This window comes from Aotus nancymaae, unplaced genomic scaffold (assembly GCF_030222135.1).
Source record: "Aotus nancymaae isolate 86718 unplaced genomic scaffold, 86718_ANA_hifiasm-v0.15.2.pri h1tg000053l, whole genome shotgun sequence".
Classification (NCBI taxonomy): Eukaryota; Metazoa; Chordata; class Mammalia; order Primates; family Aotidae; genus Aotus; species Aotus nancymaae.
The window spans coordinates 23,144,298-23,160,388 of record NW_026988467.1 but is presented as its reverse complement, the minus strand read 5'-3'; the positions used below and the strand labels follow the sequence as shown (position 1 = coordinate 23,160,388).

The following is a 16,091-nucleotide window of genomic DNA, read 5'->3' as shown; positions in this document are numbered from 1 at the left end:
TCTAGAACTCCAATTTCTAATTACAACTCTTATTTAACATCTCCATTTGGATATTTAAAAGTTACCTTCCACAGAGTTTCCAAAGTAGCTCTTTCCTCAAACCTACTCCTCTCCAATGCTTCCCCCAAAACTCATTCCCCTAAAATCTAGAAGATGTCTTTGAATCTCCTGTTTCACTTATCCTCTGCATGCAAACTGCCAGCAAGTGCTATCTACTTTACCTCCAAAGCATATCCTGACCCCGTCCACTCCATGGAGTAGAGATGACCCCCACTCCATCACCCTAGTCCAAGCCACATCTCTTGCCTGTGTTGCTATAGTAGCCACCAACCTGGTCATCCTGCTTCCCTCCTGCCTCCCCTCCCCGCCCAAATTCTCTACAGAGCAGTCAGAGAAATCTTATTTTTTGAGATAGTCTTGTTCTGTCACCTAGGCTGAAGTGCAGTGGCATGATCACCACTCAGAGGCAACCTCTGCCTCCCAGGTTCAAGGAATTCTCATGCCTCAGCCTTGTGAGTTGCTGGGACTACAGGTGTGCGCCACCACACCCAGCTAATTTTTGTATTTTTTTTTTTTTTTTTGGAGACGGAGTTTCGCTCTCGTTACCCAGGCTGGAGTGCAATGGCGCGATCTCGGCTCACCGCAACCTCCGCCTCCTGGGTTCAGGCAATTCTCCTGCCTCAGCTTCCTGAGTAGCTGGGATTACAGGCACGCGCCACCATGCCCAGCTAATTTTTTTGTATTAGTAGAGACGGGGTTTCACAATGTTGACCAGGATGGTCTCGATCTCTTGACCTCGTGATCCACCCGCCTCGGCCTCCCAAAGTGCTGGGATTACAGGCTTGAGCCACCGCGCCCGGCTAATTTTTGTATTTTTAGTAGAGACAGAATTTCACCATGTTGGCCAGGCTGGTCTTGAACTCCTGACCTCAAGTGATCTGCCCGCCTTGGCCTCCCAAAGTGCTGGGATTAATTAAACTCTTTTAGGAGCTTGCACCTCACTTAGAATTAAATGGACGTCTAATCCTGGCCTACAATGCCTAGCACAACTGGCCTCTGCTTCCTTTCCAGCCGCATCTTGGGCAAACGCCTGGCTCTGGGGTCACAGCTACATCAACCTCTCATCCCCAAGCTCACCCAGCCTGTTTCCCCCTCACGGCCTTTGTCCTGACTGCCCTCTGCCTCCTGGTCTTGGCTGACCCCTTCTCACCATTCAGATCTCAGCTTCTGGGTTACCTTCCCAGAAAGGCCTTCCCTGACCACCCAAGCTCTTACCCCAGTTTAATTCTGCACGTGTCTTATCAGTAGCTGACCTTGGCTTGTTAAGTGTCCATCTCCCCTACTGGGAGGTAAGACCCATAGAAACAATGAGCTTGTTCTTTACCTGATTCATCAGCAGCCAGAACAGGGCCAGAATGGGTGCTCAGAAAATACTGCATGAGCAAATGCCATTCCCCAATTTGAGCCTGTTTCCTCATCTATACAGGGATAACAGAGCATCTACCTCACAGGGATAAGATTAAACGAGATAGTCATGTGAGCCCAGGCACAGTGCCTGGCACTTGGTCACCTGTGGTTAATAATACTGTTATCAATACCATAATGGAATCCCCTGGCAGGAACGCGTGGGCAGGGCCAGCGGGATTCCCACACACTCCCCAGATGACCTGGTTCCAAGCAGCTGGGCTAATTGGCCCTGGCCCACTTTCTGTCACTGCCAATGTCCTCGACATCTGATAGCAGAGAGAGGGTAAATTCAGGGATGAAGAGTGGAGGAGAGCAGGCTTCAACTCAAAAGTTTATTAGAAAGGCCATGGACAGATGAACCCTGAGTAACCAGCTGAGGAAGAAATGAAAAAAGCCCCGCCCCTCATGGCCCGCCCACTGGCCTCCTGTGAACTCTGTCCCCTTGCCAACCCCGAAAGAAGTCAGCCAAAAAGTGCTTTCCACATCCTCTCTCTGGGGCTGCCCAGCGTGACCGCAGGGGGTCCACTGGCAGGGCCGAGGTGGATGCTGGTGCCTGAAGCTGGAAGCCAGCAGGGCGTGAGTCCCCTCCTGTAGCAGGAAGTAGTTCTAGAACCCCCAGCAGAACAGAACGGAAAAGGAGCTGATTGGGGATCGAATGAGTTCTGCTAAACAGCCAGAGGCTCTGAGAGAGGTGACACTGGACTGCCTTGGAGGTGTGTGCAGATGGCTATAGATGGCCAGTCGTGAGGGTCCCCAGGGTGGGATCCCAAAACTGCTTTAAGGAGTCTCAGAGAACCCCAGTGTGACTCAGTTCCCCTCCTGGGGCTGCACTGGCTGTTTCTGCTCCCAGAAAGGCAAATGGATCTTGTAAAAATCCATGGTGGTTGATGCAATTTTTTCCATTAAAAAAAAGTTTGTACAGTGAATCACTTTCTACCAGCAGAGCCTGAGCCGAGAAGAGTCCATCCTGGGGAAGGAGAAGGCACTTCTCACACCCTCACTATGGGTGGTCTGGGCTGGCAGCTTCCCCGGCCCCTCGGGTTCCAGCTCCCTCTGGCCCTGTGACTCCAGCCTGCTCCCTCTGGGAAGCATGCTGCCTCTGTCAAGCTAGCACTGCCCTGTGGCCTGAATGCCTTGGTGCCTCACAGGGTGGTGGACGGCAACTTTCTCACTCGCCGCTGAGCCAGGATGGATGACTCGATGGGCTTCAGCTGGGGGGTGGGCTTGGAGCTGTTGAGTGCGGAGTACGTGGCTGCCATGGCTCCCTGAGAGAGAATGGGGTGGGGCGGGGGAGGGGGTCAGTTCACAATGGCGGGAGATGCAGGGGGGAGGGGATGCATGCCCCAAGGGTAGGCCAGCCCCTCTCAGTGTTCCACAGCCCACTATTTTTCTTTTCTTTTTTTTTTTTTTTTGAGATGGAGTCTCGGCTCTGTTGCCAAGCTGGGCACTATGGCACGATCTTGGCTCACTGCAACCTCCGCCTCTCAGGTTCAAGCAATTCTCCTCCCTCTGCCTCCCAAGTAGCTGGGATTACAGGTGTCCACCACCATGCCCAGCTAATTTTTGTATTTTTAGTAGAGACTGGGTTTCACCATGTTGACCAGGCTGGTCTCGAACTCCTGACTTCAAGTGATCCGCCTACCTTGGCCTCCCAAAGTGCTGGGATTATAGGTGTGAGCTACCGCTCCTGGTCCCATAGCCCACTGTTAATCTAGCCTCAGTGGTCCTTTATGGTCATGAGTCCTGCCTCCCCGATCAGATGGGAGGGTTCAAAGGTCAGCAGCTGTGTCTTCCAGAGGACTGGGGGCTGTGAGTATACCGTGACACTGTGGCAGTTAGACAGGCTCCCTTACGGCAGGGCTGTATCTTCCTCTCCTATGTTTCACCTCATGGCATTTCCTGGCTCTGCCACAAGTCCCTGATCATGCCACCTTGGGCTGACCTCCCAGATGCCCAGCAGCCCAAGGGTGGCCATACCTTCACAAGCTGCAGGTCTTGGTGGGACAGCTGGCTTTGGGGAAGCTTGTCTTTCTGGGTGACCCACGGATGCTGCAGAACCTGCTTGGCTGTGAGGCGCTGGTGGGGATCTACGTGTAGCATCTTGGACACGAGGTCCTGGGGACACAGTGGGCAAGGGGATGGTGGGAGGGCTGCAGGGGAGCAGGCCCCTGATGGGGCACAGGAAGGCAACCATCTCCTGCTAGCTCCCGCCTGAACCCTTGCAGCAGCCCCTGTGGTCCATTCTCCACTCTGCTCAGGGCTCCCGCACACAGCCAAGGTTCCTGTCTCTGGGCCTTTGCTGCTCTAGACCCTTCGTCCTGGAACACCCTTCCATTTCTCCTTTACCTCCAAAAAGCCATATGGGAAGGTAGGAAAATCCTCAGGTTTGGGCTTTGACAGACTCAGGTTCAAAACTTGCCTTTTGTACTCATCAATTGAGTGCCCTGGGCAAGTTGCTTCAACTCTCTGAGCCTCAGTTTCCCTGCTGAGAAACAGGAATAACCACACCTGCCTCACAAGTTGATGCTGCACATAGAGGGCTCAACTCTGTCTGGAATACAGATTCCCAATAACCAAAACTGTTGTTAATACTGGAAGCTCACATGCCACCTCCTTGGAGGAGGCTTTGCTTAGTATGGCCAGTTACTCTGCTCTGTGTCTCCATGGTCCACACCCCTGGCCAAGATGGTCCACCTATCTGGGCCGCCAGGCACTGCTGTTCCTTGTGTGCCAAGCTGTATCCCTTACTACACTGTTTCCACAAGGCCGGAGGCCGGGACTGTGGTTATGCAGCCCTCTGTGCCCTACAGGGCCCAGAATGAGAAGGGCCAGTGAATGATCACCAAGTTACCCTAACACGGTACGGGGGATGTGGGGGTGGTCTGCCTGGGAATCTTCCACTTGGAGAAATACAGCAACAGGGATTTGTGGAATAGCTACTTGGAGAAATGATGCTGTTCACGAACAGCTGAAAAGCCCTGGGATGGGACCCTGCCTCCCTCCTCCAAATGAGGCCATGCAGGCCTTACAGACTCACCTTGGCTGACTCTGAAACTGTGTTCCAGTTTCCCCCACTGAGGGTAAACTTCCCACTGCCGATCCGGGTTAGGATTTCCTCTGGTGTGTCACTGGGCCCGTTGGCAAATGGAGTGTATCTGTGGAAAAGCCCGCACGGTCTGGGTACAGACTCTGGCCTCCATCCTGGGGCTGGGGCTGTGGTGGGAGACTGTGTCTCCCCACAGAAGGGGTGCTCCCAAGGCAGAGCTCCCAGAGGCAGGACCATGTCTCTGTTTCCAGACCATCCTGAGGCAGGGCTGGCTGAGCCTTTCCTATCAGACAAGCACCACCCAGCCCAAATGCTAGGGCTGCAGGAGTGGGGAAGGGTCCAGGCCAAGGGGCACTCACCCCGCCAGCATGGTGTAGAGCAGAATGCCCAGGCTCCAGATGTCACAACCTTCATCGTAGCCCTGGCGCTTCAGCACCTGGCAACAGGGCAGGGCAGGTGGTCAGCCTGGGGGCAGTAGAAAGTTGCCACAGATGCTCCTGCTACTGCTCTCAAGGGCAGGACAAGGGTCCCAGCCACAGGCTAGATCTTCCCTTGCCAGCTGGGCCAAGGTCACAGAGACTGGAGCCCTGGCCAATGTGGGGCCTCTGGGAGGGGGCACAAGGCCTCCGGTTCCCCCGTCTTATAGCTGAGGAGGCTGGGCCACTCACCTCGGGCGCCACAAAGTTGGCTGTGTAGCAAGGTGTCATGAGCAGCCCATTCTCAGCCCGCAGCTGTTTGGCAAAACCAAAGTCGCAGATGCGCAGGCACTCAGGATTCCCGGACTCGTCCACGTACAGGATGTTGCTGGGCTTCAGGTCCCTGTGCACAACCTAAGGGCAGGGGGCTGGGGTCAGTTCTCAGTGTGGGGAGGTGGCTAGTGGCCCAGGTCAGCTGCCAGGGATGAGAAAGTTACACAGACAGGGCGTGGAGAGATGGGAGCACAGACCTGGAATCCGAGAAGGGGAAAGGGCTGAAATGAGGGACTTACTGCTGCTGCCACTGCCCACTTGAACTCTGTATAGGTGTCCACAGGAATTCCCAATTCTCCCCTAAAACTACTCATCACATAATCTTACCTTGTGGCAACTCCATCCTTCCTGTTACTTAGGTCAAAATCTAAAAAGTGTCATTCTTTTTATATTTTTGAGACAAGCCTCCCTCTGTCGCCAAGGCTGGAGTGCAGGGGCAAGATCTCAGCTTTCTGCAGCCTCTGCCTCCCAGGATCAAGTAAATCTCAGCCTCCAGAATAGCTGGGATTACAGGCACCCCCCATGATGCCTGGATAATTTTTTGTATTTTTAGTACAGACAGGGTTTCTGACATTTTGACATTTTGGGCTAGATGATTTAAAAAAAAAAAAAAAGAGACAGGGTTTCACCATGTTGGCCAGTCTGGTTCCAAACTCCTGACCTCAAGTGATCCACCTGCCTTGGCCTCCCAAAGTGTTGGGATTACAGGCATAAGCCACCAAACCCAGCCCTATTTTCCTAATCTTCAGAATCTATGAATACACTGCTTTACTTTTATCTGTAGCATTTGCCACCACTTAACATAATATTCAATTTGTTTTCGGAGACTGCCCACTGGAATGTAAGCTCCATGAGTGTTTTGCTCACTGCTGTATCCCAGCACTTAAACTAGCTCCTAGTACATGGCAGGATGTAATAAACACCTGTTGAATGAATGAATGAATGACACTTGCTGCTGAGGCCATAAGCAAACGCTTTCCTCTGGGCCCTGCTTGCTCATCTCTAACTTGAGGGGGCTGAACTACTCCACATTTCATTCTTATCCTTCTCACACTCTGTAAGGTTTTTTTTTTGAGACAGGTTCTCTGTTGCCCAGGCTGCAGTACAGTAGCATGATCATGGCTCACTGCACCCACAACCTCTGGCTCAAGTGATCCTCCCACCTCAACCTCCCAAGTAGCTGGGACTAGAGGTGTGTGTCACCACACCTAACTAATTTTTAAAACATTTTTTTGTAAAGACAGGGTCTCGCTATGTTGCCCAGGCTGGTCTTGAACTCCTGGGCTCAAGTGATCCTCCTGTCTGGGCCTCCCAAAATGCTGGGATTATAGGTGTGAGTCACTGTGCCTGGCCTGTACAGTTCTATTCATAGTCAATCCTCTAACTATCAATTACCAATACCTCTCAGATCTCTAACCCTAGTCCAGAACTTTCTTGAGTCTTGGCTCATAAATCCAGCTGCCTACCACATGGCAACCACGGGATGTTCCACAGAGCCTCAGACTCAACACATCCCACACTAAACTCCTCATGTCCTCATCTTCCTGTTCCTTCTCCCCTGAGCTAATGGAACCTCCCTGGGCATTGTCAAAAATCCGTCAAAGGCTCCCTACCTGCAAGACAAAGCCCCAACCAAAGTCCCTAGCCTAACATGGGAGGCACAGCCGTCATCTGTTTCAGCTTCATTGTCTACTGCATCCCCTCAAGTGCCCAGAGCTCAGGGATCAGAGCCCAGGGGCTCCTTTGGTAACAACCATAACCCTACGTCTGTGGAATGCCCATACCCATTGCAGGGCCTAGCACAGAGCAAATGCTAAGTGAACTTTGTGCAATGGATGAACAAATCACACCTCTGAAACACAGAGACACCTTGCAGGTTAGATTAGTAGAGTTTTGCAGGTCAGTTTGTTTTTTCGTTTTTTCTTTTTTTTGAGACGGCGTCTTGCTCTGACTTGCCAGGATGGAGTGCAGTGGCACAATCTTGGCTCACTGCAACCTCCAACTCCTGGGTTCAAGTGAGTCTCCTGCCTCAGCCTCCTGAGGGATTACATGCGTGCACTACCATGCCTGGATAATTTTTTTTTTTTTTTTGTATTTTTAGTAGAGATGGGGTTTTCACCATGCTAGCCAGGCTGGTCTCATACTCCTGACCTCAAGTTATCCACCCACCTCAGCCTTCCAAAGTGCTGGAATTATAGGCATGAGCTACTGCCCCTGGCCACAGTTAGGTGGTTTTATTCAGACAGTCCTTTCACAGTCTCAGTTGATCCCCAAGCCCTCCAGCAGTGCCCGTGGAGCCTGTGAAGAGGGTAGACATGGCCCAGCACAGTCCACCTCCACAGGGAGAGGAGTACCAGGTAGTTAAGGGCGAAAGGGCCACACTATTAGGGTGGCCCCAGCAACGAACTGTATCCAAGTCTCAGAGAAGGTCCCTTGGGCTCTCTCCTGCAAACACAATCATATAGCCCACAGCATAGGGCCAGGTCCCCAGGAATGTGGACTTTTCCCCACAGAGGGCCCAGCCAAGCTTCCTAGAGGTCAGGAATGCTCAGCTTGGCTGAGGACACCAACTACCCTGTACAAGGGAACTCCGGCCTTCAGCCTGGAAAGCTGTCAGCTCCTGAGGCTTTCAGTTCGATAGGCTGCTGGCCTTTAAAAAAAAAACAAAAAAAAACAAGAGAACTCCCAGTTTACAAAGAACGTTCCCAGTCATGATCTCACTGGAGCCACCCACCATACCTCTGCAGGTGGACAGGGATTATTAGCTCCGTTTTACAGAAGAGAAAACCAAGGCTCTGAGAGGACAATTTTCTTTTTTCTTTTGAGACGAACTCTTGCCAGTGGCACAGTCTCGGTTCACTGCAACCTCCGTCCCGGGTTCAAGCAATTTTCATGTCTCAGCTTCCCAAGTAGCTGGAATTACAGGCGTGAGCCACCACGCCTGGCTAATTTTTGTATTATAGAGACAGGGTTTCACCATGTTGGCTAGGCTGGTTTCAAACTCTGGCCTCCAGTGATCTGCCCACCTTGGCCTCCCAAAGTGCTGGGATCACAGGTGTGAGCCACTGCGCCTGGCCTGAGAGGACAATTGACTTGCATGTAAGTCAGAGGCAGAGGCAAGACCAGGACCCAGTTCTGAACTTAATTCCATGGTCTTTCCAGTTTAGCATAGCACACATGACACTTCTGGGACACGGGGATATAGAAGTTGTTGATCTTTTTTCCTATCCTACTACAACATAGAGAAACAACAAACTCCTACAGGAAACTGTCTCACCACTGCCCAGAATCAGAATAGTAGGGATGGTGAGTGGGGGAGGGGAAGCACAGCTTGAAAAAGCCCCACAGGTGATTCTGATACCTGACCCTCAGGTGTGTGTGTAGGAGGAGGAAAAATAGAGTCTCATATCTCACTGCATGGAAAATCACAATGGGCTGGGCAAGTAATGAGTGAAGCCAGGCAGAGTGGGAAACTCCAATCCATCCAAAGAGGGCAGCAGCTACCTGGCTCCAGCTGACAGTCGCTATGTAGCAACTCAGACCCAGTTTTCTAAAAAGCAGCCAAATTACCAAACCTTACAAAACTATACCTCAAATCAAAAAACACCCCTTATCAGCGGCCAGGTGCAGTGGCTCACACCTGTAATCCCAGCACTTTGGGAGGCTGAGGTGGGCAGATCACAAGGTCAGGAGTTTGAGACCAGCCTGGCCAACATGGTGAAACTCCATCTCTACTAAAAATACAAAAATTAGCTGGGTGTGATGGTGCATGCCTGTAATCCCAGCTACTGGGGAGGCTGAGGCAGGAAAATGGCTTGAACCCAGGAGGCGGAGGTTGCAGTGAGCTGAGATCCTGCCGCTGCACTCCTGCCTGGGTGACAGAGCAAGACTCCATCTCAAAACAAACAAACAAACAAAAACAACAAAAACACACCCCTTATCTTGCAGGCCAAACAAAATATATGTGTAAGCCGAATGCAGGCACTGAGGCAATAGGCCGTGACCTCCAGAAGAGTTAGGATTCCTGTCACAGGAAGGAGTCGGGCAGGCCAGGGTGTGAAGCCCAGCTTTACTATCCACTCCTAGCTGTGTGGTCTTGGGCATGCCAATTAACCTCTCTAGCCCCCAGTTTCCTCACTTGTAAAATAGGGCTGATAACAGTATTCAACCCTAGGCTTACAAGGAGAACAGGAATATTTAGCACAGGGCTTGGGAGATGACAGATGTCACAGTAACCCCAGAACTGCCTGGGACTGAACCCCTCTATCATGCTGGATGTTAAGATACAGTGACTGCTTGTGAAGAAGCACTTAAAAACTAGAGACCAGAGGTGGCTGTCCAAAGCAGTACTGGACCACATGCATGCGTTCAGAGCACAGGCTCAGCCAGGCACAGTGGCTCACGCCTGTAATCCCAGCACTCTGGGAGGCTGAGATGGGTAGATCACCTGAGGTCAGGAGTTCATGACCAGCCTGGCCAACATGGTGAAACCCCGTCTCTACTACAAAATACAAAAAATCAGCCGGGCATGGTGGCAGGCACCTGTAATCCCAGCTACTTGGGAGGCTGAGGCAGGAGAATCTCTTGAACCCGTTAGGCGGAGGTTGCAGTGAGCCAAGATCACACCATTGCACTCCAGCCTGGGCAACAGAGTGAGACTCTATCTCAGAAAAAAGGAGCGCAGGCTCTGGGCTGGGTGCAGTGGCTCACACCTGTAATCTCAGCAGTTTGGGAAGCCGAGGTGAGAGAATTGCTTGAGCGCAGGAGTTTAAGGCAACAGGGTGAGACCCTGTCTCTACAAAAAAAAAATTTAACAATTAGCCAGGTGTGGTGGCATGGCTGTAGTCCTATCTCTGCAGGGTGGGGGTTGTTGAGGAGGGAGGAGCATTTGAGCCTGGGAAGTCAAGGCTGCAGGGAGCCATGATCATGGCACTGTACTCCAGACTGGGTGACAGAGTGAGACACCGTCTCAAAAAAAAAGAGTTAATATGTAAAGTGCACAGAACCCCGCCTGGCCTGTGGAAAGTGGCATGTAGCATCAGTGCCATTAGCAGCAGTGGCAGCAGCATTTAGGCACCTGTGACTGGCCAAAAAAGAAGTGAAGTTGTTCTAAGTGAATCATCTGGTTAAAGAGAGAAGCCCTCTCACTCCTGCACCATAAGATGAAAAGGACAGACAACCCAATTTTTAAAACTGGACAAGACTTGAAAGAGGCATTCATAAAAGAGGCTGTCCAAATGGCAGTACACATATGAAGAAGTGCTCAACTTCATTAATCACCAGAAAAATGCAAATTAAAACTACAATGAGATACGACTACACACCCGCCAGAATAGCAATGATTGAAGAGATTAAAAATACCAACTGTTGGCAAGTACCGGACCTCTCACACACTTCTGTTGGGAGTCTAAATTAGTAAAACCACTCTGGAAAACTGTTTGGCAATATCTGCTAAAGATGAACACACAAACACTCTGACCCAGCAATTCCACTGCTAGGTATACAACCAACATTAAAATGTACAGATGTTCACCAAAAGATAGAATGTCACAGCAGCATTATTTGTAATCGTCAAAAATCTGGTAACCATCCGGTGTCTATTAACAGAATGGACAATTAATCGTGGTCTGTAGAGTTTTACACAGCAATGAAAATGAATGAATAGCAGCCACAAAACAACGTAGATGGATGTCAAAGACAACACTGACTGGCAGAAGCCAGATACAAAAGAGAATGTTTTTATGAAATTCAAATATGGGGCCGGGCACGGTGGCTCACGCCTGTGATCCCAGCACTTTGGAAGGCTGAGGTGGGTGGATCACTTGGGGTCAGGAGTTTGAGTCCAGCCTGGCCAACATGGTGAAATCTTGTCTCTACTAAAAATGCAAAAAATTAGCTGGGTGTGGTGGCGGGTGCCTATAATACTTGGGAGGCTGAGATAGGAGAATTGTTTGAACCTGGGAGGCGGAGGTTGCAGTGAGGTGAGACCAGCGCCACTGCACTCCAGCCTGGTCAAGAAGAGCAAAACCCCATCTCAAAAAAAAAAAAAAGAAAAAAGAAAAAAGAAATTAAAAAATGGGCAAAATGAACCTATTAGAATTTAGCTTAGGCTGGTTATCCTCAGGTGGGTGTGCTCTAGGAGAACTGAAAGTGCTTTGTTTATTGATCTGAGTACTGGTTACACAGGTATATTTACTTTTTGAAAATTTGTTGACTTGTCCATTATGATTTGTGTACTTCTCAGTGTTTATGCAATGCTTCAATACAAAGACAATATTAAAACAAATAGGGGTCCGAATGGACCCTGCTCCCTGGTCATCCCCTTCCCATCCCTCAGCTCCTGTGGGATTCCCAGTTTACAGACCGCAGCTACTGCTGCTGACAAACCAACCCAGAGTAACCCCTCCAAATATCTCAACAAGAGCTTCCCATTCCTCATCATCTGCTCCGGTATTAGCAAAGAGCCAGAAACTCTGAAGATGCATACATTTCTAGCTTTGGGAAGGAGACAACTTCCTCCAACAACATCCTCACCAAGTGGTTATCTATACTTGGAGCTTTGCACATCCCTAGTGGAAAGGGCTCACTGCCTCTGGAAGTGCCTCTTCACCAAGTTCCTCCTTGCTCTGAGCTTCAGGTGACCCACAGGTACACTGGCTTGCCTGTCTTCTAAACCTTCTTAAGTTTAATGAGTACTCACTTAAGAACAAAACAGAAAAAGGAAACACATTTACTCTCTGACCTGACATGTTAAATATTAGTCTATTACACTGGGATTTCAAAAACCAAAGCCACTTCAAACATGATGCCCTGGGGGTAACCAAATTGGAGCTTTGGTTAAGAGGTAAAGTTCTTTTTCACAGAATTTCTCCTAAAAAATTAGACATAATCAGGCGTTGCCACTTTCACAATCCTAATGAAATACTCAACTCAGGCAAGATTCTGAAAGGATGAAACCATCAGATGAGGATCTTTTTTTTTTTTTTGAGATGGAGTCTCGCTCTGTTGCCCAGGCTGGAGTGTAATGGCATGGTCTTGGCTCACTGCAACCTCCGCCTCCAGGGTTCAAGTGATTCTCTGGCCTCAGCCTCCTGAGTAGCTGGGATTACAGCATGCGCCACCACGCCCAGCTGATTTTTGCATTTTTAGTAGAGACAGGGTTTCACCATCTTGGCCAGGCTGGTCTTGAACTCCTGACCTCGTAATCTGCCTGCCTCAGCCTCCCAAGTGCTGGGATCACAGGCGTGAGCCACCACACCTGGCCTCGATAAGGATCTTTACAATAAGGAGATCAGACAGTTACCACCTGCCATGACTAAAGGGAGGCAGCATGATACTGTGGGCTTGTGGTTGTGATGCACTGTGAAGTAAGTGTACCTCCATACAGGGGATGATCTCGGCCTTCTTTTTTATTTTTATTTTTTATTTGAGACAGGGTTTTGCTCTGTCATCCAGGCTGGAGTGCATTGGTGTGATTTCAGGTCACTGCAACCTCTGCCTCCCAGATTCAAGTGATTCTTGTGCCTCACCCATCAGAGTAGCTGAGATTACAGGCACACGCCACCATGCCCAGTTAATTTTTGTATTTTTGGTAGAGATGGGGTTTCACCATATTGGCCAGACTGGTCTTGAACTCTTGGCCTCAAGGAATCTGCCCACCTTGGCAAAAAGCCAATAATTATGTTAGAGCAACTTGCAGTTTACAGAAAATATAGGCAATGGAGAAATAACGTAAATGATGCCAAGATGCAGCCAACAGACAAATTCAGAATGTGAGACATTCCACAGAACTGATATTCAATCAGTCGGTGGCAGAGAAAAGGGAGGTCTAACTCTGGAGGTGACATGGGTGTACAAATTTAACAAAACTCATCCAAATGGACCCTTGAAATCTACTGTATGTGAATTTTCCTCCAGGTTTTTTTTTTTTTTTGAGACAGAGTCTTGCTCTGTCGCCAGGCGCCAGGCTGGAGTGCAGTGGCACAATCTCAGCTTACTACAATCTCCGCCTCCTGGGTTCAAGCAATTCTTCTGCCTCAGCCTCCCAAGTAGCTGGGACTACAGGTGCGTGCCACCACACCCAGCTAATTTTTGTATTTTTTAGTAGTGACGGGGTTTCACCATGTTGGCCAGGATGGTCTCGATCTCTTGACCTCGTGATCCTCCCACCTCGGCCTCCCAAAGTGCTGGGATTACAGGCGTGAGCCACCACGCCCAGCCTTTTCTTTTTTTTTTTTAAAGAGGCTGGGTAAAATGGCTTACACCTGTAATCCTAGCACTGTGGGAGGCTGAGGTGGGTGATCACTTGAGCTCAGGAGTTCAAGACAAGCCTGGGCAACATGGCAAAACCCTATCTCTACAAAAAATACAAAATTTTTTGAATTTTTTTTTTTTTTTGTATTTTGTGTGGTGGTGCATGCTTGTGGTCCCACCATTTGGGAGGCTGAAGTGGGAGGATCACTTGAGCCCAAGGTCGAGGCTGCAGTGAACCGCGATTGTGTCATTGCACTCCTGCCTGGGCAACAGAGTGAGACCCTGTCTCAAAAAAGAGAGAGAGACTTATCCACTGAATGAAATGTGTGGACCTTGCAGATATTGTAATTTCAATAAACCAGTCAAAAAAGACATTTTTGAAAGCACAACAGCGGATGGATGTGGTGACTCACGCCTGGAATCCCAACACTTTGGAAGGCCGAGGAGGGCAGATCACCTGAGGTCAGGAGTTTGAGACCAGCCTGGCCAACATGGTGAAAACCCTGTCTCTACTAAAAATACAAAAAAATTTGTCAGGTATGGTGGTGGGTGCCTGTAATCCAGCTACTCAGGAGGCTGAGGCAGGAGAATCACCTGAATCCAGGAGGCAGAGGTTGCAGTGAGCAGAGATCATGTCACTGCACTCCAACTTGGGCAGCAAGAGTGAGACTCCATCTCAAAAAAGAAAGAAAAAAATCATTCTCTGCCTGGCATTAAATATTAAAAAATAAAAAAAGCTGGGCACAGTGACTCACACCTGTAATCCCAGCACTTTGGGAGGCCAAGGCAGGTGGATCACCTGAGGTCGGGAGTTTGAGACCAGCCTGACCAACATGGAAAAACCCTGTCTCTACTAAAAATACAAAATTAGCTGGGCGAGGTGGCACATGCCTGTAATCCCAGCTACTCGGGAGGCTGTGGCAGGAGAATCGCTTGAACCCAGGAGGCGGAGGTTTCAGTGAGCCAAGATCATACCATCGCACTCTGGCCTGGGCAAGAAGAGCAAAACTCCATCTGAAAAAAAAAAAAAGACAGTAGGGGAACTGTGTCTATGGACTGGGTACTATGTGAAAACAAGTGACAACCTCATACACCAAGACCTGGACTCAGCCAAGTGGACTCTGGAGCCTGCATTCTTAACCCCCACGCTGTCTGATCAAGAGCACCCTAAAACACCTCATACAGAGAGAAACTAATGCTACTGTTTTGGGCTTGAATACACTGTAATGAACTTTCCTACCTCACTGTCATCTAGTGCTCACCTGCCTTGTGCAGTAATGAAGGCTGAACTCTGCCATTTGGACCTACACCTCTTCTGCAGTCCCTGCTACATTTCCAGCAGAATTCCCTCCAGCATCCATTTCCTCTGCCTTAGCAACTGAACCCATAGTCAAATTCACCTCCCTGTAGCCTTGCAGCTCCCCCACAGTGAACCTGGCGCTTCCTAACTCAAAAGGCACTTCCCACCTAAATTCTTCACTTTGAAATCCTTCCATTCTTCCCTGGCTATGAGACCTAGAGCAAATGACCTTTCATCTCTGAGCTCCAGTCTTCTTACCTATGAAGTGGGGCCAATAACAGCATCTATCTCAGAGCTGTTGTGAAAATCAATTGAGATAATGTAAGGAAATTTTCTTATTTATTTATTTATTTTTTAGACAGAGTTTTGCTCTGTTGCCCACACTGGAGTGCAATGGCATGATCTTGGCTCACTGCAACATCCACCTCCCAGGTTCAAGCCATTCTCCTGCCTTAGCCTTCCAAGTAGCTGGGATTACAGGCACCAGCTACCACACTCAGCTAATTTTTTTGTATTTTAGTAGAGACGGGCTTTTACCATGTTGGCCAGCCTGGTCTCGAACTCCTGACCTCAAGTGATCCGCCTGCCTTGGCCTCCCAAGGTGCTGGGATCACAGGTGTCAGCCACTGTGCCTGGCCTGGAAACTTCATGTTACGCCAAACCTTTCCATGGTGCCTGGCACACAGTAGATACTGAATAACTTTCCATACCTTCCCTTTCACAATTTGGCCACATCTCTCCCTCCCTCCTTTGCACGCATCCACCCACACAGCCCTAGTGTCCCCTCAGTTTAGCTGGCTGGAGGCTGCCATTCCTGGGCCAGCATGTGGTTCATGTGCTCTGCTGATGGTATAACCCTTGGCATTCCCCTACCACCTCCCCGAATCCAGACTCACCCCCTGTGAGTGCAGATACTCCACAGTTTTGCCGATGGTGTGCAGGACGAAGCTGGCCTCCCGCTCCGAGAAGAACTTCTGCCGCAGGATCTTGTCCAGCAGCTCCCCTCCCCGCATCAGCTCTGTCACCAGGTACACGTGTTTGCCATCATCGTACACCTGCCAAAGACCTCACCATCAGGCTCTTCTCCCCAGTGTCAGGCCTGGGCGCCCTAGTCAGCAGCGTCCCAGAGCAGGGAAGAATGACATGAGCCTTAGGCATGTGTTCCGTTGTGCACTTCAGTGGCCCTGCCCTCCCTGAAAAGAGGATGCTGACACTGGTCCCCTGATAGGCAAGAAGGTCTTCAGAAAATGCTTGAGTCTGAAGGAGGGCCCTTGGG

The 16,091-nt window shown here is 49.9% G+C and overlaps 1 protein-coding gene across 4 annotated transcripts in view; it reads right to left on the bottom strand.

The window, feature by feature from the left end:
• Nucleotides 1–1,770: 1,770 nt before the first annotated feature.
• Nucleotides 1,771–16,091, bottom strand: part of RPS6KA1 (ribosomal protein S6 kinase A1) — a 46,891-nt gene continuing 32,570 nt past the window's right edge. For 3 of the 4 annotated variants that reach the window (XM_021668315.2, XM_012440047.3, XM_012440046.3), the window contains 6 exons: nt 15,712–15,870; nt 5,182–5,343; nt 4,873–4,949; nt 4,505–4,622; nt 3,445–3,582; nt 1,771–2,732 (listed from right to left, as the gene is read on the bottom strand). In XM_021668315.2, the coding sequence (XP_021523990.1) occupies nt 2,610–2,732; nt 3,445–3,582; nt 4,505–4,622; nt 4,873–4,949; nt 5,182–5,343; nt 15,712–15,870 (777 nt within the window). In that variant the 3' untranslated portion in view covers nt 1,771–2,609. The remainder of the gene's footprint in view (nt 2,733–3,444; nt 3,583–4,504; nt 4,623–4,872; nt 4,950–5,181; nt 5,344–15,711; nt 15,871–16,091) is intronic. The other variant, XM_064363517.1, reaches the window with a different exon arrangement.